Source organism: Trachurus japonicus, unplaced genomic scaffold (genome assembly GCF_045865225.1).
Source record: "Trachurus japonicus isolate A0001 unplaced genomic scaffold, Traja_1.0 AP031100.1".
Taxonomy (NCBI): Eukaryota; Metazoa; Chordata; class Actinopteri; order Carangiformes; family Carangidae; genus Trachurus; species Trachurus japonicus.
In genome coordinates this window covers 305,001-330,352 of record NW_028221233.1, presented here as the reverse complement: position 1 = coordinate 330,352, position 25,352 = coordinate 305,001, and the positions used below count along the sequence as shown (strand labels likewise).

Sequence of the window (25,352 nt, the reverse complement as noted above, 5' to 3'; positions counted from 1 at the left end):
AAACAAACAAAACAGGAAAGCAGTAGAACTGTGGATAGTCAACGCACACCCGAGATACATTTCACGTTGTTCAAGTCTGGAAGATGCTAACATATTGTATTTGCTAACGTATTGTATTTTTAGCCGATATCAGATGTTGTGGTGAACATCGGAACGTTAAATAGCTCAATGGTTTTTGTGTGACGGTGTTGAGTCACCCCGAGTGATGATGTAAACAAAGATGGCAACACAGATGTTTATCAGACATTAGAGATATTCACAATCATCTGCTAACATCTGCTGAGTGCTAAAATGTTGGCTAAAATCGACTAATTTGCGAACGTGATTGCCAACATTTGATAACATCGCGTCTTGAATCTTGATGTCAAACTGATTTCCGTCTCCACTTTTAGCCTCGTTAGCGTCTGTCTGTCTGACCTTACTGGTGCATGCTGGGTAAAAACTGTTGGTTCTTTCTTTTTTCTCTCTCTGGTTCCCTGATCTTCAGCTGCACCGACTTTCACGAGGGCTATGTATTTAGTACACTTTCTAAGTTCTATTTTAGTTTTAATGATCTTGATGATATGAATAAATTGTGTGTAATTTTAGCTGGCAAACACTGCATTAACGAATGTGCCAAAGCCTGCCACCTCATCCTCAATAGAAGACTGTCTCTCATGAGTTCCAGTTCATAAAACAATTGTTTAGTTTTTTGTTTGTATGGTACTATAATGTACGTTTTTATTCTTGATTTTATTAGTTGGTGTCTCACAACTCTCTTTTTGAGTGGTCCCCAACACTTTTAATGTTGTCAAGGGGGAACGGGTAATTCTGTAATGAATATTGTATTTTTATATTGTCTCTGGATTTTTATTGTGTGTTGTGGAGTGACACCGACATAAAGCTCATCTATCTATCTGTACAGCCCCGTTGTGGCGCTGCAGGTTTGATTCCCCCCATGCAGTCAGCCAGCCAGCCTGACTGACTCCATCTGCTCTCACCATGGCCTCTTTGGTGTGGACCTCCTGCGAGGCGGAGCTGGCCACCTTCTGGATGATGGGGGCGATGTTGGTGGGGCCGTAGAGCTGCAGCTTGGGGAGGCAGGCCTGGTAGGCCTCCACCACCCCCTGGATACCTGACACACACACACACACACACACTGGGTCAGTGAACGCATCGCAGGACAGATGGTCTCCAGTCTGAGCTCCATCTGGGAGACGAACAAAGTGAGACGCCAAGAACCGAGAGTCTTGAACCCTGTCAACCGTCCCTCACTGGAGGTCTCCATGGCAACATATTCAGTTTCTTTAAAGGGACAACGAGGAGTTTTGTTAAAGCGAAGTGTTTTCACACTACATTTATGAGCCTCCGCACCGTGAAATTCTTTGACCGGCGCAAGACAGACTCATGTTTTCATTCATCAAGAATTAAAGTCAGAGGTTGGAAGACGATCACATACCGTCGTAGTTCCCACCATAAACGGAGATTCGGCGGCGTTATTCTCATGACTCGCCAAAGTAAAAGAGTAAAGTAAGTAAGTAAGTAAAGAAACGCTGGTCGGCTCGCCCAGCATTTCCACCACCACTAATAATAACAAAATAACCATAGAGACAAAACCATAGATTTATCTAAAATGGAGCCATTAACAAGTGGTAACGGAGATTCATCCACATTAATATCAGACTTTTTTATAACCAAATAGAAACTCCTCGTTGTCCCTTTAACTGTGAAAACAAGTAATCGTGACATCCCTAGTCCTGATACATAGAGACAAGTTAAATCTGTGTGTGTGTGTGTGTGTGTGTGGATGCCCTGAGGCAGCAGTGACACACACACACACAGTCTTAATTAAAGGTGTCGTGCTGAAGTGTCCCCGAGTCTCTGAAGGACTTTTAGCAGCGAGAGGACGAGAGACCTTCAGCTAAACAGAGCCGCTCTCTTACTCTCTCTGTCTGTACTGAGGAGCCATCAGCTGATCAGAGCTCAGAATCGATCAATACCGATCAATACAGAGGCAGCGATCGGTTCCCTCTGTCGCCAAAACTCTTAAAGGGATAGTTCACCCAAAATTGAAATCTCCCTCATTATCTCCTCCCCCTCATGTGGACTAAGGGCTGGGAGAAGACACACCAAAAAACATCCAAATACCTCCATGCTGCCCGTATGTAATGTCCATCTTGTATTGAAGCTCCGAAATGCGAAATTGTCCCGAAAAAATTAAATAAGTCTATATTTCAAGCTTGTTTGTAGCGGAAGCTCCTTTTCCCGGTTCGTCATATTTGGACGAACCAGGGTTTGTTCTCTTCCCAGTTCATCCAAATATGACGAATCGGGAAGAGGATCTTCCGCTACAAACAAGCTTGAAATATAGACTTATTTAATTTTTTGGGGGACGATTCCGCATTTCGGGGCTTCAATACAAGACGGACATTACGTACGAGCAGCATGGAGGTATTTGGATGTTTTTTGGTGTGTCTTTTTGTTACAAAGACAGTTGGTATCCATTTGCAACTGTTAAATGGACATGCACTGCTACGCCGAGACCCCCTGTAACTCAGAGAAGCCACGGAGGACTCTGAAACTTCTCCCAGCCCTTAGTCCACATGAGGGGGAGGAGATAATGAGAATGAAATTTCAATCTTGGGTGAACTATCCCTTTAATGTGAAAAGATTAAAGTTCAGTTCCTCTCTCCCTCTGTGACCTGATCGGTTATTGATCAGTTATCGATTGACCCTGACGCTGCTGAGGATCGAACTGTCTAACTGTTGCTCGTCCAATCAGAAGAGCCGGAGTGAAACTGAAGTTTGTTTTGCTTCATTTTTATTCATGAGAATAAAAATATCAAAGCTTGAGATAAAGATCTGAGGCGTTCTGTGATGTACGGTGGCCCCGAGGGCTCAACGCAACGCGCTGCAGCTTCACAAAACACACACAAGACACAGAGGAGCTGCAGACTCAGAAAACAACTTCATCTCCCAACACAACAGCAGCGTTTCTAGGGGACATAATACAGCGAGGGACCGGTCACAATAAAGTAAGGGACCAGGCACAATAAAGTGAGGGACTGGTCACAATAAAGCGAGGGACCGGTCACAACAAAGTGAGGGACCGGTCATGATAAAGCGAGGGACCGGTCACAACAAAGTGAGGGACCAGTCACAATAAAGTGAGGGACTGGTCACAATAAAGCGAGGGACCGGTCACAACAAAGTGAGGGACCAGTCACAATAAAGTGTAGAACCGGTCTGGGGACACGATAAAGCGAGGGACCGGTCACAATAAAGTGAGGGACTGGTCACAATAAAGCAAGGGACGAGACACGATAAAGTGAGGGACCAGTCACAATAAAGTGAGGGACCGGTCACAATAAAGCGAGGGACCAATCTGGAGACACAATAAAGGGAGGGACTTTGATTGATTGAATTTATTTATTTAAAACAGGGACAATGCACAAAGAAACATTAATCTTGTAAAACAAGAAGAGATGCTTTGAGCCAGGTTATAGCAGCAATTGCTAATTTCCGCCTGTTAGTCCCTGGGCAGGTAAAGTGCTAAACAGATACAATATTAAGATTAATTGAAATAAGACATGATAACCATAATATTTAAAAATTTGACAGAATGCACTAATAACAATACCAGTCACAATAAAGAGAGGGACCAGTCACAATAAAGTGAGGGACCGGTCACAATAAAGCGAAGGACCAGTCACAATAAAGTGAGGGACCAGTCACAATAAAGCGAGAAACTAGTCACAATAAAGCGAAGGACCACTCACAATAAAACGAGGGACCAGTCACAATAAAGTGAGGGACAATAAAGCGAGGGACCGGTCACAATAAAGTGAGGGACAATAAAGCGAGGGACCAGTCACAACAAAGCGAGGGACCAGTCACAACAAAGCGAGGAACCGGTCACATTAAAGTGAGGGACCAGTCACAATAAAGCGAGGGACCAATCTGGAGACACAATAAAGTGAGGGACCAGTCACAATAAAGCGAAGGACCAGTCACAATAAAGCGAAGGACCAGTCACAATAAAGTGAGGGACAATAAAGCGAGGGACCAATCTGGAGACACAATAAAGTGAGGGACCGGTCACAATAAAGCGAAGGACCGGTCACAATAAAGCGAAGGACCAGTCACAATAAAGCGAAGGACCAGTCACAATAAAGTGAGGGACAATAAAGCGAGGGACCAATCTGGAGACACAATAAAGTGAGGGACCGGTCACAATAAAGCGAAGGACCGGTCACAATAAAGCGAAGGACCAGTCACAATAAAGTGAGGGACAATAAAGCGAGGGACCAATCTGGAGACACAATAAAGTGAGGGACCGGTCACAATAAAGCGAAGGACCGGTCACAATAAAGCGAAGGACCGGTCACAATAAAGCGAGGGACCAGTCACAATAAAGCGAGGGACCAGTCACAATAAAGCGAGGGACCAGTCACAATAAAGCGAGGGACCAGTCACAATAAAGCGAGGGATCACATTGATCATATTTAGCTTAGCATTAGCCTTTAGCCTGGTCTGTTGCTTTTTGTACTGGTTTTGTAGCTCGTTTGTGTCTCTGTGAGTCCTTGGTCCTATGTTGTGGTCTTGTTTTTATTTCTCTCAGTTTCAGTTCAGATCTTAAACGTTGTGCAGCAGAAACGAACGGAGCAGCAGCTCTGATCAACTAGAGATCAATCAGCACTTTGATGAAAGAAACAAAGGTGGTTTGTTTTTAAAAACCCTCCATGAGTCCTCCAGGTGGACTCAGATCAGGTCTTTGAATCAAACTTGTCTCTCTTCTCTCAGACGTACCTGCACACTCTGGGTTGTCCTCGTTAAAATTCACTGCAAAGTCGTGGGAGACCTAGAGGGGGAGGGGGGAGGGAGAGAAAGGGGGGAGACAGAGAAATTCTGTTTGATCTACATTAAAAAAAAGAAAACTACAAAAAAGAGGTTCAACAAAGAGATTAGTACTAGCTCTGCTCACCTTCATCCCTCTTCATCTTCTGTTTCACTTTCCTCTTCCTGACATCTAATCTGAGCAGCTGACCCCCCCTCCCTCCCCTTCCTCCCCCACCCCCTCCTCACCTCCTACCCATCCTCCTTCCCCCTGTGCCTTTATTAAACGACTGAACTCACAGAGGCCGTTCAAGAGTCAAGATCAAGATTAACTTCATTGTCCCACAAAGTGAAGGAATTTGTTCTGGGCCATTCGCCCCTATAGCTGCAGCCGCAACACAGAACATACGATCACACACAAACACAAACATACAATAGATATGCGCATCCACATCATACAAAGTGCCGGAGTGTGCAGGAAACATGGTGCATTAAAAAATTAGTAGATAACACCTAATAAAGGTAAAACAAAAAGTGCTAAAATTGTAGTAGGACAAGTACAAACCTATACAAAACGAGCAAACGCAAATCACCTGAGCTCTGGTTTTATCTGACCTTATAACGGGAACAAATGAGTTATTGAACCTGTTCAGTCTGCAGTGAGGAACTCTAGAAACTAGAGCACTGTAAAAGAGATTAACAACAGCATTGGTCCAATGGCAGCGCCTCCTGGTGGAGGAATATGGGTTTTGCAAAAGCGCCCAAGAACTGACATCTCTGCATTGTTGGTGAATGAGCAGTGTGGTGTTTTCAATAATTTAAGGACATTTATAGATCACCCACGTTAATAGCATCATTGAGGATCCTTTACAGATAAATATTAACACATAGGCCAGTAAAAAAAAATAGTTGTCTACATGAATGTTTCAATCTACATTTTGTAATAAACAAATTCTAAGTATAATTTGATATGACCAAGACACCTAAAAACAAAAACACGGCAGTTTTCATCAATTTACCAGCAAGTGGTCAACACACATACATTGGAGTGAATGGGTTTTCTGGGCGCTTTTGCAATACCCATATCCTGCCACTAGGGGCGCAAAACCCTTAAACCCTTAAACCCTTAAACCCTTAAACCCTTACCACGGGAGTTAATGGAGGCGTCCTTACTCTCTTTTACAGTGCTCTACTCTAAACCTTCTACCAGCTGTCAGGACTTCCTGTCACTTTGTGATGTCACAACGAAGCAGCCCCCCCAAGCCCCGCCCCCCAGAGAGCAGCAGTAGATATTTAACACAAGCTTCATGAACTTCTTCACCTTTATTTTTACTTTTTATGACATTCTGAATGTTTGTTGACATGATACAGAAGCATCCATCCATCTATCATCCATCTATCGTCTATCTATCCATCCATCCCTCCATCCATCATCCATCCATCCATCCCTTCATCCATCCATCATCCATCCATCTGTCATCCCTCTATCATCCATCAATCCATCCATAAATCATCCATCCCTCCATCAATCCATCCATCTGTCATCCCTCTATCATCCATTAATCCATAAATCATCCATCCCTCCATCATCCATAAATCCATCCATCTATCTATCCATCCATCCATCCATCCATTAATTCCTCCATCCATCCATCCACAAATCATCCATCCATCCGTCCATCCATCCATCCATTCCTCCATCCATCAGTCATCCCTCTATCATCCATCCATCCATCCATCCATAAATCATCCATCATCCCTCCATCCATCCATCATCTATCTATCTATCTACCATCCGTCCGTCCGTCCGTCCGTCCGTCCATCATCCATCCATCCATCCATCCATCCATCCATCCATCCATCCATCCATCCATCCACCCATCCATCCATCCATCCATCCCTCCATCCTCCCCAGACAGAGAGCATGCTGGGAGCAGAGCGGCTCCGTTACCTTGTAGTCTGGAGGGATCTGAGCGCCGAAGCCGAACGCCGGGAACATTTTATCACTGAGAGAAAGAAATAAAAAAAAAAGTGGTGATGAGTCTGAGAAGAGGCAGCAGGAGGTCTGTGATTGGTCGACAGCAGGAGGTCTGTGATTGGTCGACAGCAGCAGGAAGTAATGAGCTCATTCAGACCGAGCTCCTTCAACACAAAGCTAAAGAAATGACTCCTGATTGGCTGAGGAGGGAGGAGAGCTGGTCAAAGTCCAGGTTCAGGTTCAGGTTCAGGCTCGTCAGGTGAAGCTGCTCACCTGGCCCTTCAGAATAAAAGCTGCGTCTCTCACATCTTCAAACTCAGAGTTGTTTCATCTCCAGAGAACAAAACCAAACTTTTAATATCAAACGTCTGACTGTGCGTTCACACCAAAAGCTTCCATAGCGTCAAAAACGCTCGAGGGTGGGCTTCAGACAGCTTCCAAAACTGCAAATATTTTCAGCCACTTTGGTCGCTCGTCACGTGACTGACGTCATAGTTCGATCGCACTGGTCATCGGGGAGCCGAAATACAAAAAAAAGGCAGCCGACGGACATCTGAACCGCGTCATAGCTAATTACCCTAAAGTTAAACCTGGCTCAACTTCTCGTCTGGTGACGCTTTGGACGCTTTGGACGCTTTGGAAGCTTTCTGTGCGTTCACACCAAAAGCTTCCAAAGCGTCAAAAACGCCGGAAGTCAATTCATTTTCAATGAGAGCCTGGCGACACTGAGTGTCCAAAGCGTCAACAGGCGTCGCCGCGCTTCCAAAGCGTCACCAGACGAGAAGTTGAGCCAGGTTTAACTTTAGGGTAATTAGCTATGACGCGGTTAAGCGGCAACCGGCGGCAGCCTGTCAGAATAGAGATGTCCGTCGGTTGCCTTTTTTTTTCTTTTTTTTTGTATTTCGGCTCCCCAATGACCAGCGCGATCGAACTTTGACGTCAGTCACCTGACGAGCGGCCAAAGCGGCTGAAAATATTTGCCGTTGTGGGAGCTGTCTTGTCTGACACCCACCCTCGAGCGCTTTTGACGCTTTGGAAGCTTTTGGTGTGAACGCACAGTTTGGAAGCTTTGGACGCTTTGGACGCTTTGGACGCTTTGGAAGCGCGTGTGGCAAGGTGAAGAGGGCCCGGGCGGGGATTGAACCCACACCTCCCGGGTAAGAGTCATGCGCGCTTGCCAGTCACCCAAAGGGACATCCCTTTGGCCAAGTAGCCAGGGCACATGATCAATTGGAGGCATAGTGACGGGACCCTCAACTGTCACACGCGGTGACGCCTATTGACGCTTTGGACGCTCGGTGTCGCCGGGCTCTCATTGAAAATGAATTGACTTCCGGCGTTTTGACACTTTGGAAGCTTTTGGTGTGAAGGCACAGTAAAGCTAGACGTTAAAAATGTATATTAACTCGCTATGAACTCCTGATTGAACCCTGAACCGATGAGTGTCTCCTGCTTTAACCCTCCTGTTGTCCTTCTGGGTCAAGGAAGAAAGGACGAAAAAGAAAGGAAGGAAGGCAAGAAGGCCGAAGGGAAAGAAGGACGAAAGGAAGGACAAAGGGAAAGATGGGAGGACATGCAGAAGGAAGGGAAAAAGGAAGGAAAGATAGGAGGTAGGGAACACATTGGGTCAATTGTTGTTTTTTGTGTTGTTGGTGTTTTGGTACGTTGATGTGTGAGTTTGTTTTGTCTGGTTACTGTGGACTGGTGTGAAATAAACACTTATAAAAAATAAAACTTGACCCAGAAGGAGGTTGATGAGGACCCACCTGTCGTAGTCCTGGCAGATCTCACCCACGGCCACCAGAGCCTTCAGGTACTCGTTGGGCTGGTACGGGTGGATGTAGTGCAGCGAGCAGCTGTTACGAGGGTCCCCGTTCGAGGCCGTGAAGTCGATGGCCACCTGCAGAGAGAGACCACAGCCAATCAGAGGCCAGAGCCAATCAGAGGCCACAGCCAATCAGAGGCCAGGGAGGCGGGGCCACGGGCTGCTAATGACCACATGACTCATTTAACGTTTAATAACAGAGAGGATGAGAGAAGAGGATGAAGAGTGGAGGAAAACAGCAAAGAAGAGGAAAGAGAGGAAGAGGAAGATTAAAGGGATAGTATCATATAGTATATCGATAGTATCCGTCCTGGGTGCTCACCGTCCTCTGTTGCTCACCCTGAGGTTTCTCCTGGTTTTCCCTGTTTAAAGGGTTTTCTATGGAATTTTTCCTCAGTGGATGTGAGGGTCTAAGGGCAGAGGATGTTGTTACGATGCCATGTGAAGCCCTTTGAGACAAACTGTTTGTAAAACGGGCTATATAGATAAAATTGCCTTGCCTTGCATATCATTTTTTTAAAGTGGGGTTGTATGCTCTCCAAATAGCCCCTAAGTACTTTAATTGCAGTAGAAGACTCTCTGCACTCCTCCCGTTAGCAACGCCAGCCCATAATAGCCCTGCCCAGAGATTTACAACATACATTGTTGTGAACAGACCCAAAGAAACGGCCTATTTTCACGGCCTAAAAGAGGTTTTACCTGAAAAAAAATTACACAGTTCCATTGTTCACTATAATATATTTTTTCCAGCCCCTCAAAGTGCAGGAAAAACACAGTTTTTATTTGGACCTAACCAACTCACGTATCCCTCCGCCCAGGGTTAGAGCCCGCCGATCAGCAGTTGGTTAGGTCCAAATAAAAACTGCTAACGGGAGGAGTGCAGAGAGTCTTCTACTGCAATTAAAGTACTTAGGGGCTATTTGTAGATCATACAACCACACTTTTAAAAAATGATACTATCCCTTTAAGAAGAAGAGATAGAGGAAGAAAAAGGAGTAGAAGAAAAAGAAGAATAGGGAGGAGGAAGAACACTGTCTTGGTGACAAACAGCTGCTGATGAAACATTTACACACTGAGCAGGAAGAGCCACTCCCACAGGAAGCTGCAAGTTGACACGTGTCAACAAGAGGAAGACAGGTGTAAACATGAGGAGGAGGAGGAGGGATGAAAACAATACGGCAGCAAACACACTGTTGCTATCTCAGCTCAATGTGTGTGTGTGTGTTTCCTCTGTGTCAATACCCTCCTGGACATGTTTGTCCACCTCTCACACTTTCCCGACCCCCCCCCCCCCCTTTATATTACAAGTTTTGTCAAATTTTATGTTTAAATATGTAAATGAGGCAATATCTAATGAAATGTGCTAATTTCCAGAACCGTAATCTGAACAATGGATAAAGCCCCTTTCAAAATTCTTGTTTTATTTTGTTGACATATTATATAGTCAGAAGTTTTCACCGAGGGGATTTTGGATATCTCTCTTTTTATCACTAAAATACTGTCACCAGCCATAAAGCCCATAGAGCCCCATAGAAATGTTGTGTTTTTGCAGCAAAAACAACTGGCCAGGAAGGGGTTAAACATGTTGAAACTCATGTCAAAAGTGGTTTTCATGTTTAGTCCAGACCCAGCCCGATATGTATCACTAATATTGTGGGAGTAACTGATGTCTAAATTTTGTCCAGGGGTCATGGAAGTGGTACACATTGAGGGATCATCCAAGGGTTAAGAGTTGATTCTGTGAGTTTGAATGAAACTTTATCTATTTATCTGTCTCTGTCATGAACAAAACCCTGAGGATCAGAGTGATGAAGAGGAGCCTCCTCCTCCTCCTCTTCATCACTCTGATCCTCAGTGAACTGTGTCAGCATCCGACTGGTTTAACTGGTCACATCCCAGCTCTAACTGGGACACGGAGCCGTGAGTGTGTCGCCATGGTAACCGTTGTCAGGGGGGAAGCCGGAGATGCTGTGAACATGGGACCCAGAGATGGAATATGAAGCAGGACGATGACCTGAGACCTGTGTATGTGTGTGTGTGTGTGTGTGTGTGTGTGTGTGTGTGTGTGTGCGTGTGCGTGTGTGCGTGTGTGTGTGTGTGTGTGTGTGTGTTGTGTGCTCACTGTGAACTGGATCTGACAGCCTCCCATGATGTAATCCAGGAACGAGTGCATCTTGATGATCTGAGGAGCAGGAGACAGGAGAAGAAAAGCAGACGACATTAAACAGGTCAGTAAATACTACTACTACTGGTGAATGTTGAACTGTCCCTTTAAATACCCTACTGGTGAATGTTGAAGCTTTGACGTGTGGTCAAAAAGGCGGGACCACAAGTTGTCCAGAAATACACAAATATTTGTTCTGAGACTGAAGAACGTTACGTTTTTAGTCAATGTACGTTCAAATTAGGGCCAATGGCGGGATTTTTTGGAAAGATTATAGAGAAATTTCTGGAAAAACGTGGTACAATTTCTCCCCCCCAAAAAAGTAAATAAAAAAATAAAAAAAAACATCTTGAAAAATGTGGTAAGATTTCTAAAAAAAAAACTAAAAAAAAACCAAAAAGTAAAAAAAAACAAGAAAAAAAAAAGTGTTCAAAATTTCTCAAAAAAAGAAATTAAAAAAAGATTTTAAAAAAAAATGATAAAAATGATAGAAAAATGTTAAAATTTCAACAACAAAAAAAGTGATAAAAATTATCCAAAAAAAGAAAAGATTAAAAAGAAAAAAATCCAGGAAAATGTGGTAATATTTCTAAAAAAAAAAATCTCACCAAAACAAAGTTTTAAAATTCTAGAAAAAAAAGGAAAAAAAAGACAATAGGCTACGTTGATGGATACAGAATGTAACAGCACACATCACTCCGCCCTGAAAAAAATTACCTTCCTGGACGTCACATAAATTATTATTTAATTATTATAGCTGCTGCGCAGCGATAGGTCGGGTCCGGGCTACTTTTGGGCAAATTTAGGCAATTCTGAGCAACAAACAGGAGAATAGGAAGACAAGACAGTTGACCTTATAATGTCCAATTTGCATCAGTTGAGGATTGAACCCACAACCTCGGGAACCAAAGACCATTGTCTATCGCACTGAGCTAATTGACAAGAGGCAGGACAAGAGTGGCTTCACAAATTGAGTAAACCATTCACTGTCGTGCAGGCAGATTTGAAACCACAGTAAAAATAAAAATCAGTTTTTGAGGTAAAATTCTGATATGTATTTGTCAAACATCTACTATGAATCCAAGATGTTAGGAGCCTTCGCACATGGTCCAGTCCAAGCTATTTGGATTTTTAAATTTAGAGGCTTTCTGTGACGCGATAATTAGGACAATTGTCTTGTGTTTCGTGTTGAGGACAACTGACATTTTGATCTGTCATCATCATCACCCTTGCTGGGTCTCAAACTCACAACCTCTGACACCAAGAACCAGCTCCTAACTCGCTGAGCTAATTGGCTGGTAGTGAAATTTGCTGTGTAGCTTCATTTATCCACTCAGGTGAGTCAGTGCCCGGGCAGCTGTTGTGAACGCAGATTTCAATAAGTCAGAAATTCTATTATCTAAACAAAAAAATCTGTTAATACATAAGACAGAAAAACAGCTTGAGGACAACTGACATTTTGATCTGTCATCATCATCACCCTCGCTGGGTCTCGAACTCACAATCTCTGACACCAAGAACCAGCTCCTAACTCGCTGAGCTAATTGGCTGTTAGTGAGACCTGCTGTGTAGCTTCATTTATCCACTCAGGTGAGCCAGTGCCCGGGCAGCTGTTGTGATGAAATGGTCAAAATTTCAGAAATTCAGTCATCTAAACAAAAATCTGATAATACATAAATTGCATCTTGACAGCATGGAAATGTTGGTGATTTGTTTTTAATGATAAGTGTTTTGCTTCATAAGAGAAAATATGATGTTTATAAATTCCACTCTCACATTGGCTGCAGTTGTTCCCGTGAGAGCAGAATTCAAAATGTTCTAGAAAATTCAGTTTTTGAATTAAAATTCTGATATTTGCTAAACTTCATCAACCATGACTCCAGAATATTGTCATTTTTTTTCAGGAAGTTTGAAAATGTATTTAGCAAGAATTTGATGGTATATGTTTACAGTAGTGTTTACAGTCAAACGTTTTCATGCACTGTAGACTCAATTTTTGCTTAATCAAAAATCCGAGAAACAAGTTTTGTGGAGGACAGTCTGGAGATGCTCTGTAGCAAGTTTGGTGTCAATTGAGCAAAAATTGTGGGAGGAGATACATTTTAAAAGTTTTACAGTTATTGAAAAAAACAGAGTGATGGACTTCATAATTTGTAATAAGTTTAAGTTGACAAAAGTTTCAGCAGTATTGAGGCGACATTGTGGTGAAGTTTCAACACTGTAGCATCTACCGTTGGTTTGGTAGGAATTTTTAAAGTTTTTAAATTTAAACGCTTATTGTGCCCCCGGGGGCACATGTCCTTGGAGTTGAGTGAATCTGGCATGGGACTGAACCTTTGTGCAAAGTTTGGTGAGTTTTCGCCCATGGGAAGTATGACTTCCTTGGAAGAAGAAGAAAGAAAGAAAGAAGAAGAAGAAGAATTCCTAGGAATACAATAGTGTCCTGGCAGCTGCGCTGCCCGGACCCTAATTATAGCTGCTGCGCAGCGATGGGTCGGGTCCGGGCTACTTTTGGGCAAATTTAGGCAATTCTGAGCAACAAACAGGAGAACAGGAAGACAGGACGGTTGACCTTATAATGTCCAATTTGCATCAGTTGAGGATTGAACCCACAACCTCTGGAACCAGAGACCATTGTCTATCGCACTGAGCTAATTGACATGTGGCAGTTCAACAGTGGCTTCACAAATTGAGTAAGCCATTCACTGTCGTGTAGGCAGATTTGAAACCACAGTAAAAAGAAAAATCAGTTTTTGAGGTAAAATAATGATATGTATTTGTCAAACATCTACTATGAGTCTAACATGTTAGGAGCCTTCGCAGATGGTCCAGTCCAAGCTATTTGGATTTTTTTTTTTTCTGTGATGCCACCATTAGGACAATTGTCTTGTGTTTCGTGTTGAGGACAACTGACATTTTGATCTGTCATCATCATTATCATCACCCTTGCTGGGTCTCGAACCCACAGCCTCTGACACCAAGAACCAACTCTTAACTCGCTGAGCTAATTAGCTGGTAGTGAGACCTGCTGTGTAGCTTCATTTATCCACTCAGGTGAGTCAGTGCCCGGGCAGCTGTTGTCAAGGCAGATTTCAGAAAGTCAGAAATTCTGTTATCTAAACAAAAATCTGTTAATACATAAATTGCATCTAGACAGCAAAACAGCTTGAGGACATGTGACATTTTGATCTGTCATTGTCATCATCACCCTTGCTGGGTCTCGAACTCACAATCTCTGACACCAAGAACCAGCTCCTAACTCGCTGAGCTAATTAGCTGGTAGTGAGACCTGCTGTGTAGCTTCATTTATCCACTCAGGTGAGCCAGTGCCCGGGCAGCTGTTGTGATGAAATGGCCAAAAGTCAGAAATTCAGTCATCTAAACAAAAATCTGATAATACATAAATTGCATCTTGACAGCATGGAAATGTTGGTGATTTGTTTTTAATGATAAGTGTTTTGCTTCATAAGAGAAAATATGATGTTTATAAATTCCACTCTCACATTGGCTGCAGTTGTTCCCATGAGAGCAGAATTCAAAATGTTCTCAAAAATTCAGTTTTTGAGATAAAATTCTGATATTTGCTAAACTTCATCAACCATGACTCCAGAATATTCTCATTTTTTTTCAGGAAGTTTGAAAATGTATTTATCAAGAATTTGATGGTATATGTTTACAGTACTGTTTACAGTCAAACGTTTTCATGCACTGTAGGCTCAATTTTTGCTTAATCAAAAATCCGAGACACAAGTTTTGTGGAGGACGGTCTGGAGATGCTCTGTAGCAAGTTTGGTGACAATTGAGCAAAAATTGTGGGAGGAGATACATTTTAAAAGTTTTATAGTTATTGAAAAAAACAGAGTGATGGACTTCATAATTTGTAATAAGTTTAAGTGGACAAAAGTTTCAGCAGTATTGAGGCTACATTGTGGTGAAGTTTCAACACTGTAGCATCTACCGTTGGTTTGGTAGGAATTTTTAAAGTTTTTAAATTTAAACGCTTATTGTGCCCCCCCTAGGAGGGGGGGGCACATGTCCTTGGAGTTGAGTGAATCTGGCATGGGACTGAACCTTTGTGCAAAGTTTGGTGAGTTTTCGCCCATGGGAAGTATGACTTCCTTGGAAGAAGAAAGAAAGAAAGAAAGAAGAAGAATTCCTAGGAATATAATAGTGTCCCGGCAGCTTAGCTGCCCGGACCCTAATTATAGCTGCTGCGCAGCGATGGGTCGGGTCCGGGCTACTTTTGGGCAAATTTAGGCAATTCTGAGCAACAAACAGGAGAATAGGAAGACAAGACAGTTGTCCTTATAATGTCCAATTTGGACCAGTTGAGGATTGAACCCACAACCTCGGGAACAAAAGACCGTTGTCTATCGCACTGAGCTAATTGACAAGTGGCAGTTCAACAGTGGCTTCACAAATTGAGTAAGCCATTCACTGTCGTGTAGGCAGATTTGAAACCACAGTAAAAAGAAAAATCAGTTTTTGAGGTAATGATATGTATTTGTTAAACATCTACTGTGACTCTAAGATGTTAGGAGCCTTCGCACATAGTCCAGTCCAAGCTATTTGGATTTTTAAAATTAGAAGCTTGCTGTGGTGCCACCATTAGGACAATTGTCTTGTGTTTCGTGTTGAGGACAACTGACATTTTGATCTGTCATCATCATCATCATCACCCTTGCTGGGACTCGAACCCACAGACTCTGACACCAAGAACCAGCTCCTAACTGGCTGAGCTAATTGGCTTGTAGTGAGACCTGCTGTGTAGCTTCATTTATCCACTCAGGTGAGCCAGTGCCCGGGCAGCTGTTGTAAAGGCAGATTTCAAAAATGGTCAAAAAGTCAGAAATTCTGTTATCTAAACAAAAATCTGTTAATACATAAATTGCATTTAGACAGCAAAACAGCTTGAGGACATGTGACATTTTGATCTGTCATCATCATCATCATCATCATCATCATCACCCTTGCTGGGTCTCGAACCCACAACCTCTGACACCAAGAACCAGCTCTTAACTCGCTGAGCTAATTGGCTGGTAGTGAGACCTGCTGTGTAGCCTCATTTATCCACTCAGGTGAGTCAGTGCCCGGGCAGCTGTTGTGATGAAATGGTCAAAATTTCAGAAATTCAGTCATCTAAACAAAAATCTGATAATACATAAATTGCATCTTGACAGCATGAAAATGTTGGTGATTTGTTTTTAATGATAAGTGTTTTGCTTCATAAGAGAAAATCTGATGTTTAAAAATTCCACACTCACATTGGCTGCAGTTGTTCCCATGAGAGCAGAATTCAAAATGTTCTCAAAAATTCAGTTTTTGAATTAAAATTCTGATATTTGCCAAACTTCATTAACCATGACTCCAAAATATTCTAATTTTTTTTCAGGAAGTTTGAAAATGTATTTAGCAAGAATTTGATGGTATATGTTTACAGTAGTGTTTACAGTCAAACGTTTTCATGCACTGTAGGCTCAATTTTTGCTTAATCAAAAATCCGAGAAACAAGTTTTGTGGAGGACAGTCTGGAGATGCTCTGTAGCAAGTTTGGTGTCAATTGAGCAAAAATTGTGGGAGGAGATACATTTTAAAAGTTTTACAGTTATTGAAAAAAACAGAGTGATGGACTTCATAATTTGTAATGAGTTTAAGTGGACAAAAGTTTCAGCAGTATTGAGGCTACATTGTGGTGAAGTTTCAACACTGTAGCATCTACCGTTGGTTTGGTAGGAATTTTTAAAGTTTTTAAATTTAAACGCTTATTGTGCCCCCCTAGGAGGGGGGGGCACATGTCCTTGGAGTTGAGTGAATCTGGCATGGGTTTGGATGTTTCTGTGAAGTTTGGTGAGTTTTCGCCCATGGGAAGTATGACTTCCTTGGAAGAAGAAAGAAAGAATTATAGCTGCTGCGCAGCGATGGGTCGGGTCCGGGCTACTTTTGGGCAAATTTAGGCAATTCTGAGCAACAAACAGGAGAATAGGAAGACAAGACAGTTGTCCTTATAATGTCCAATTTGGACCAGTTGAGGATTGAACCCACAACCTCGGGAACCAAAGACCGTTGTCTATCGCACTGAGCTAATTGACAAGTGGCAGTTCAACAGTGGCTTCACAAATTGAGTAAGCCATTCACTGTCGTGTAGGCAGATTTGAAACCACAGTAAAAAGAAAAATCAGTTTTTGAGGTAATGATATGTATTTGTTAAACATCTACTGTGACTCTAAGATGTTAGGAGCCTTCGCACATAGTCCAGTCCAAGCTATTTGGATTTTTAAAATTAGAAGCTTGCTGTGGTGCCACCATTAGGACAATTGTCTTGTGTTTCGTGTTGAGGACAACTGACATTTTGATCTGTCATCATCATCATCATCACCCTTGCTGGGACTCGAAACCCACAGCCTCTGACACCAAGAACCAGCTCCTAACTGGCTAAGCTAATTGGCTTGTAGTGAGACCTGCTGTGTAGCTTCATTTATCCACTCAGGTGAGCCAGTGCCCGGGCAGCTGTTGTAAAGGCAGATTTCAAAAATGGTCAAAAAGTCAGAAATTATGTTATCTAAACAAAAATCTGTTAATACATAAATTGCATTTAGACAGCAAAACAGCTTGAGGACATGTGACATTTTGATCTGTCATCATCATCATCATCATCATCATCACCCTTGCTGGGTCTCGAACCCACAACCTCTGACACCAAGAACCAGCTCTTAACTCGCTGAGCTAATTGGCTGGTAGTGAGACCTGCTGTGTAGCTTCATTTATCCACTCAGGTGAGCCAGTGCCCGGGCAGCTGTTGTGATGAAATGGTCAAAATTTCAGAAATTCAGTCATCTAAACAAAAATCTGATAATACATAAATTGCATCTTGACAGCATGAAAATGTTGGTGATTTGTTTTTAATGATAAGTGTTTTGCTTCATAAGAGAAAATCTGATGTTTAAAAATTCCACACTCACATTGGCTGCAGTTGTTCCCATGAGAGCAGAATTCAAAATGTTCTCAAAAATCAGTTTTTGAATTAAAATTCTGATATTTGCCAAACTTCATTAACCATGACTCCAAAATATTCTAATTTTTTTTCAGGAAGTTTGAAAATGTATTTAGCAAGAATTTGATGGTATATGTTTACAGTAGTGTTTACAGTCAAACGTTTTCATGCACTGTAGGCTCAATTTTTGCTTAATCAAAAATCCGAGAAACAAGTTTTGTGGAGGACAGTCTGGAGATGCTCTGTAGCAAGTTTGGTGACAATTGAGCAAAAATTGTGGGAGGAAATACATTTTAAAAGTTTTACAGTTATTGAAAAAAACAGAGTGATGGACTTCATAATTTGTAATGAGTTTAAGTGGACAAAAGTTTCAGCAGTATTGAGGCTACATTGTGGTGAAGTTTCAACACTGTAGCATCTACCGTTGGTTTGGTAGGAATTTTTAAAGTTTTTAAATTTAAACGCTTATTGTGCCCCCCCTAGGAGGGGGGGGCACATATCCTTGGAGTTGAGTGAATCTGGCATGGGGTCGGATGTTTCTGTGAAGTTTGGTGAGTTTTCGCCCATGGGAAGTATGACTTCCTTGGAAGAAGAAAGAAAGAAAGAAAGAAGAAGAATTCCTAGGAATACAATAGTGTCCCGGCAGCTTAGCTGCCCGGACCCTAAAGAAAGAAGAAGAATTCCTAGGAATACAATAGTGTCCCGGCAGCTTAGCTGCCCGGACCCTAATTATAGCTGCTGCGCAGCGATGGGTCGGGTCCGGGCTACTTTTGGGCAAATTTAGGCAATTCTGAGCAACAAACAGGAGAATAGGAAGACAAGACAGTTGTCCTTATAATGTCCAATTTGGACCAGTTGAGGATTGAACCCACAACCTCGGGAACCAAAGACCGTTGTCTATCGCACTGAGCTAATTGACAAGTGGCAGTTCAACAGTGGCTTCACAAATTGAGTAAGCCATTCACTGTCGTGTAGGCAGATTTGAAACCACAGTAAAAAGAAAAATCAGTTTTTGAGGTAATGATATGTATTTGTTAAACATCTACTGTGACTCTAAGATGTTAGGAGCCTTCGCACATAGTCCAGTCCAAGCTATTTGGATTTTTAAAATTAGAAGCTTGCTGTGGTGCCACCATTAGGACAATTGTCTTGTGTTTCGTGTTGAGGACAACTGACATTTTGATCTGTCATCATCATCATCATCACCCTTGCTGGGACTCGAACCCACAGCCTCTGACACCAAGAACCAGCTCCTAACTGGCTGAGCTAATTGGCTTGTAGTGAGACCTGCTGTGTAGCTTCATTTATCCACTCAGGTGAGCCAGTGCCCGGGCAGCTGTTGTAAAGGCAGATTTCAAAAATGGTCAAAAAGTCAGAAATTATGTTATCTAAACAAAAATCTGTTAATACATAAATTGCATTTAGACAGCAAAACAGCTTGAGGACATGTGACATTTTGATCTGTCATCATCATCATCATCATCATCATCACCCTTGCTGGGTCTCGAACCCACAACCTCTGACACCAAGAACCAGCTCTTAACTCGCTGAGCTAATTGGCTGGTAGTGAGACCTGCTGTGTAGCTTCATTTATCCACTCAGGTGAGTCAGTGCCCGGGCAGCTGTTGTGATGAAATGGTCAAAATTTCAGAAATTCAGTCATCTAAACAAAAATCTGATAATACATAAATTGCATCTTGACAGCATGAAAATGTTGGTGATTTGTTTTTAATGATAAGTGTTTTGCTTCATAAGAGAAAATCTGATGTTTAAAAATTCCACACTCACATTGGCTGCAGTTGTTCCCATGAGAGCAGAATTCAAAATGTTCTCAAAAATTCAGTTTTTGAATTAAAATTCTGATATTTGCCAAACTTCATTAACCATGACTCCAAAATATTCTAATTTTTTTTCAGGAAGTTTGAAAATGTATTTAGCAAGAATTTGATGGTATATGTTTACAGTAGTGTTTACAGTCAAACGTTTTCATGCACTGTAGGCTCAATTTTTGCTTAATCAAAAATCCGAGAAACAAGTTTTGTGGAGGACAGTCTGGAGATGCTCTGTAGCAAGTTTGGTGACAATTGAGCAAAAATTGTGGGAGGAGATACATTTTAAAAGTTTTACAGTTATTGAAAAAAACAGAGTGATGGACTTCATAATTTGTAATGAGTTTAAGTGGACAAAAGTTTCAGCAGTATTGAGGCTACATTGTGGTGAAGTTTCAACACTGTAGCATCTACCGTTGGTTTGGTAGGAATTTTTAAAGTTTTTAAATTTAAACGCTTATTGTGCCCCCCCTAGGAGGGGGGGCACATGTCCTTGGAGTTGAGTGAATCTGGCATGGGGTCGGATGTTTCTGTGAAGTTTGGTGAGTTTTCGCCCATGGGAAGTATGACTTCCTTGGAAGAAGAAAGAAAGAAAGAAAGAAGAAGAATTCCTAGGAATACAATAGTGTCCCGGCAGCTTAGCTGCCCGGACCCTAAAGAAAGAAGAAGAATTCCTAGGAATACAATAGTGTCCCGGCAGCTTAGCTGCCCGGACCCTAATTATAGCTGCTGCGCAGCGATGGGTCGGGTCCGAGCTACTTTTGGGCAAATTTAGGCAATTCTGAGCAACAAACAGGAGAATAGGAAGACAGGACAGTTGACCTTATAATGTTCAATTTGCATTAGTTGAGGATTGAACCCACAACCTCGGGAACCAAAGACCGTTGTCTATCGCACTGAGCTACTTGACAAGTGGCATTCAACAGTGGCTTCACAAATTGAGTAAGCCATTCACTGTCGTGTAGGCAGATTTGAAACCACAGTAAAAAGAAAAATCAGTTTTTGAGGTAAAATAATGATATGTATTTGTCAAACATCTACTATGAGTCTAAGATGTTAAGAGCTTTCGCACATGGTCCAGTCCAAGCTATTTGGATCATCATCGTCATCATCTCCCTTGCTGGGTCTCGAACTCACAATCTCTGACACCAAGAACCAGCTCTTAACTCGCTGAGCTAATTGGCTGTTAGTGAGACCTGCTGTGTAGCTTCATTTATCCACTCAGGTGAGTCAGTGCCCGGGCAGCTGTTGTCAAGGCAGATTTCAAAAAGTATCTAAACAAAAATCTGTTAATACATAAATTGCATTTAGACAGCAAAACAGCTTGAGGACATGTGACATCTTGATCTGTCATCATCATCCTTGTTGGGTCTCGAACTCACAATCTCTGACACCAAGAACCAGCTCCTAACTCGCTGAGCTAATTAGCTGGTAGTGAGACCTGCTGTGTAGCTTCATTTATCCACTCAGGTGAGCCAGTGCCCGGGCAGCTGTTGTGATGAAATGGTCAAAATGTCAATAATTCAGTCATCTAAACAAAAATCTGATAATACATAAATTGCATCTTGACAGCATGGAAATGTTGGTGATTTGTTTTTAATGATACGTGTTTTGCTTCATAAGAGAAAATATGATGTTTATAAATTCCACTCTCACATTGGCTGCAGTTGTTCCCATGAGAGCAGAATTCAAAATGTTCTAGAAAATTCAGTTTTTGAGATAAAATTCTGATATTTGCTAAACTTCATCAACCATGACTCCAGAATATTCTCATTTTTTTTCAGGAAGTTTGAAAATGTATTTATCAAGAATTTGATGGTATATGTTTACAGTACTGTTTACAGTCAAACGTTTTCATGCACTGTAGGCTCAATTTTTGCTTAATCAAAAATCCGAGAAACAAGTTTTGTGGAGGACGGTCTGGAGATGCTCTGTAGCAAGTTTGGTGTCAATTGAGCAAAAATTGTGGGAGGAGATACATTTTAAAAGTTTTACAGTTATTGAAAAAAACAGAGTGATGGACTTCATAATTTGTAATAAGTTTAAGTGGACAAAAGTTTCAGCAGTATTGAGGCTACATTGTGGTGAAGTTTCAACACTGTAGCATCTACCGTTGGTTTGGTAGGAATTTTTAAAGTTTTTAAATTTAAACGCTTATTGTGCCCCCCCTAGGCACATGTCCTTGGAGTTGAGTGAATCTGGCATGGGACTGAACCTTTGTGCAAAGTTTGGTGAGTTTTCGCCCATGGGAAGTATGACTTCCTTGGAAGAAGAAGAAAGAAAGAAAGAAGAAGAAGAAGAAGAAGAAGAAGAAGAAGAAGAAGAATTCCTAGGAATACAATAGTGTCCCGGCAGCTGCGCTGCCCGGACCCTAATAATAAACCGATTGGAGCCGAGCCGATTAAAACCCGGATCATTGCAGGGTCGTTTGACGAGCCCTTTAAACAAACAGGAAGTCTTCATTCTCTCACCTTACACTGGTTGAGAATCACAATCCCAGAGTTCTTGTAGTTCTTCTTCTTCACTTTGTATTTAGGATTCATGCACGGCCACTGCACCTGCAACACACACACACACACACACACACACACTCAGGTGTCAGACTAAACACCTGCATGTGGTTTCGACTGAGGGGGAGAAAGTGGGACGATGAATATGCAGAGTCATGAGGAGGAAGTGGGTTAAACTGATCCAGAACCAGAACTCAGAGGCTGCAGTTCCTCTGGCGACCACTAGGGTGAGTCAGAGTGTGTGTGTGTGTGTGTGTGTGTGTATGTCATGTGTTAACCAGCAGGAAGCAGCTTAGAGTCACGTCAACCGTCTCCCTCAGCTGGAGAATCAATTTAACAGTTCAGTGACACACACACACACACACACACACACACACACACACACACACAGCTGGCCTGAGATCAGTGGATGCTGAACCACTGAGCTACATGATTTGTTGTCTGTTGTTCTGTAAAGTGAAAGTAGATTTGTGTTGAGTCAGATTCTCGTTAACCGTCCTGACAGATCTGAACAATAGAAGAATTCAGCTCATAATCCTCAAACTGACACCTAATAAAACAACAGAGTGTGACCAGCCATAAACATTGATGAAATGATTCATATTTTACCTAAGAACCTGCTTCTTCACCTGATTCAAGCGTCAACGGATGCTTGATGCTTAATTTAAGTAGATCCCCATAACAAAAATATCTCATGTTTTATCTACAGAGAAAAAGTAAGGCAACTTTTTCTATCATTTTATCACATAGATCAAACTAAAGTAGTCTACCACATTCATTTTGCAAGTACAGTCAACTTAATTTTGCTACTAACATCCAGGGCCGTTGTATAGGGGAGAAAGGTGATGTTAATTCTAGGGGCCCAGCGCCAGAAGGGCCCACAAAAAACCCCAGTAGTCTGATCTTTGTATGACTGAATTATTCTGCGTAAGACCCTGACTAATACTCATAGTAACGCTGCATTAGCATCAAAACAAAGTAGGCTAAATAAAAAACGATAATACGTATGTAGTCTAAGAAAAAAAGTGGAAAAGTCAGGGGGCAGGGGCCCACTTTAGTATTCTTTCAGGGGGCCCAGAATTCCTAGCAACGCCCCTGCTAACATCAACTTGCTACTAATCAACTTACTTTTGCAAGTGAAGGCAACTTAATACCATTGAGTTGACTTTATTTGCAAAAGTAAGTTGACATCACCTGCAAAAGTAAGTTGACTACTTGCAAAATGAATGTTGCACATACAAAGTCTACTCTTGTTTGATCTACAGGATAAAATGATGCAAAAAGTTGCCTTACTTTTTTAAAAAGGACAATTCCAGGCAAATTCAACTCAGGGCTGTATGTTCCTAACATTTTAGGTCTAACAGAATGAATCTGAAGGTTTTCAGTTTAATGTCTCCTGTTTTGCGGTAGTTGTGTGTCTGTCCCCGCATCGCCACAGCAGCGATGAATGGGAGCGGATTGAAGTTCTGCTGCTTAGGCTGTTTCCAGCCCTCAAAGCCACAGACAGCGTCAGATGGAGACTCAAACATGCAGCCAGAAGTTTATTTACTTCAACAAGTCGACATGTTTGTAAAACTAGATCTAATTCAAAGTCTCCCAGAGTCTCGCGCGAGACCCAGTTGCCGTGCTCGGTGTGTTCAGGTGCAGTCGGAGCTACCGCTTGTGTCATAAACACAGGAATATCAACTCTTTACTTGCTTGAAGTGTACATTTTTTTCCACAGACAGCGTCAGGTGGCTACTCAAACATGCGCGAGAAGTTTATTTTACTTGAAGCAAGTCAAGAGTTGATATTCCTGTGTTTATGATACAAACGGGAGCTTCCCACTGCTCCTGAACACACCGAGCGACAACTTGGGTCTCGCGTGAGACTCTGGGAGACTTTGAATTAGATCTAGTTTTACAAAAATGTCGACTTGTTGAAGTAAATAAACTTCTGGCTGCATGTTTGAGTCTCCATCTGACGCTGTCTGTGGCTTTGAGGGATGGAAACAGCCTAAGCAGCAGAACTTCAATCCGCTCCCATTCATCGCTGCCGTGGCGACGCGGGGACAGACACAACAGGAGACATTAAACTGAAAATCTTCAGATTCCTTCTTTTAGAGTAGATGAAGCACTTAATTTTTATCAGTGCATCAATACGAGTCAACATTTAGACTTGGTCCAAAATATTAGTTTCTGACCAAAAAAAAGTGTTTTGGCTGTAAAACCTTCACACTTCTTCACACAGCCGTGAAAATCCACATGTAGGGGAGTGGGTTCACTAGGGGGGGAGGGTGGGGGGGGAATCCATTCATGTAAGAATTGCAATTTTTCTGAATCGATTTATAAACTTCAAAAATCATTTTTTTTTTTAACGTTTCCCCCGTTTCTCCGCGTCCTCACAGGCTTCCGTACGATCGTACCGTTTTGTTTTTCTTGCCGCTGCTGCAGCTGTTTCTGGATCAGCTGCTCGGCCTCAGACGGAGCTCAGAGCTTCACGTGTTGAACTCTTTTCAGACTGAGTGCAGCCAAACACCAGGAGCTCTGACAGCTGGTCTGTGCAGCTGCAGGTGAACCAGCTGGAGAGCAGAGCGCCGTTGTTACAGGTGATGCATCTATCCAGACACTCAAAGATTCACATCCCTACAGTCCAGGCTTTGAAAAGAGAGAATATGTTCAGATAAATGTAGCAGATCAAAAATGTTGCTGCTGAATGAATCTTAAAGGGAGAACGAGGAGTTTCAGAAAGCAAAGTGTTTTCACTACATTTCCCATGAGCCTTTGTGCGCACGGTGAAATTCTTTGACCGGCGCAAGACGGACGAAAGATAAAACATTTACCAAGAATGTTTTCATTGATCAAAAACAGGAGTCAGAGGTTGGAAGACGATCAGATACCGCCGTAGTTCCCACCATAAACGACGATCCGGCGGCGTTATTCTCATGACCCATCGGGTAGCGTCTGGGAAACTGAAAGTAGGAAATTCTGGGCGAGTCGACAACTAAATAATAATATCAACATAACTATAAAGACATAACTATATATTTATATTTATATATTTCTTTACTTGCTTCAAGTGTACATTTTTTTCCACAGACAGCGTCAGGTGGCTACTCAAACATGCGCCAAGAAGTTTTTTTTACTTGAAGCAAGTAAAGAGTTGATATTCCTGTTAGGGATGCACATTTTGAATTTTTTTTCTGACCGATAACCGACGCTCGTTAACCGATTATTAACCGTTAACCGATAAGATTAAGAC

The 25,352-nt window shown here is 42.2% G+C and overlaps 1 protein-coding gene across 1 annotated transcript in view; it reads right to left on the bottom strand.

Moving 5' to 3' along the window:
* LOC146959761 (copine-4-like) overlaps positions 1 to 25,352 on the bottom strand; it is a gene marked incomplete at its 3' end in the record, with an annotated part of 49,019 nt that overhangs the window by 5,493 nt on the left and 18,174 nt on the right. Inside the window, exons 9-14 of the mRNA XM_085772937.1 lie at positions 22,074 to 22,160; positions 10,741 to 10,800; positions 8,560 to 8,693; positions 6,767 to 6,821; positions 4,789 to 4,840; positions 981 to 1,114 (exon numbers count right to left, since the gene is read on the bottom strand). Of these exons, the coding sequence (XP_085629063.1) occupies positions 981 to 1,114; positions 4,789 to 4,840; positions 6,767 to 6,821; positions 8,560 to 8,693; positions 10,741 to 10,800; positions 22,074 to 22,160 (522 nt within the window). The remainder of the gene's footprint in view (positions 1 to 980; positions 1,115 to 4,788; positions 4,841 to 6,766; positions 6,822 to 8,559; positions 8,694 to 10,740; positions 10,801 to 22,073; positions 22,161 to 25,352) is intronic.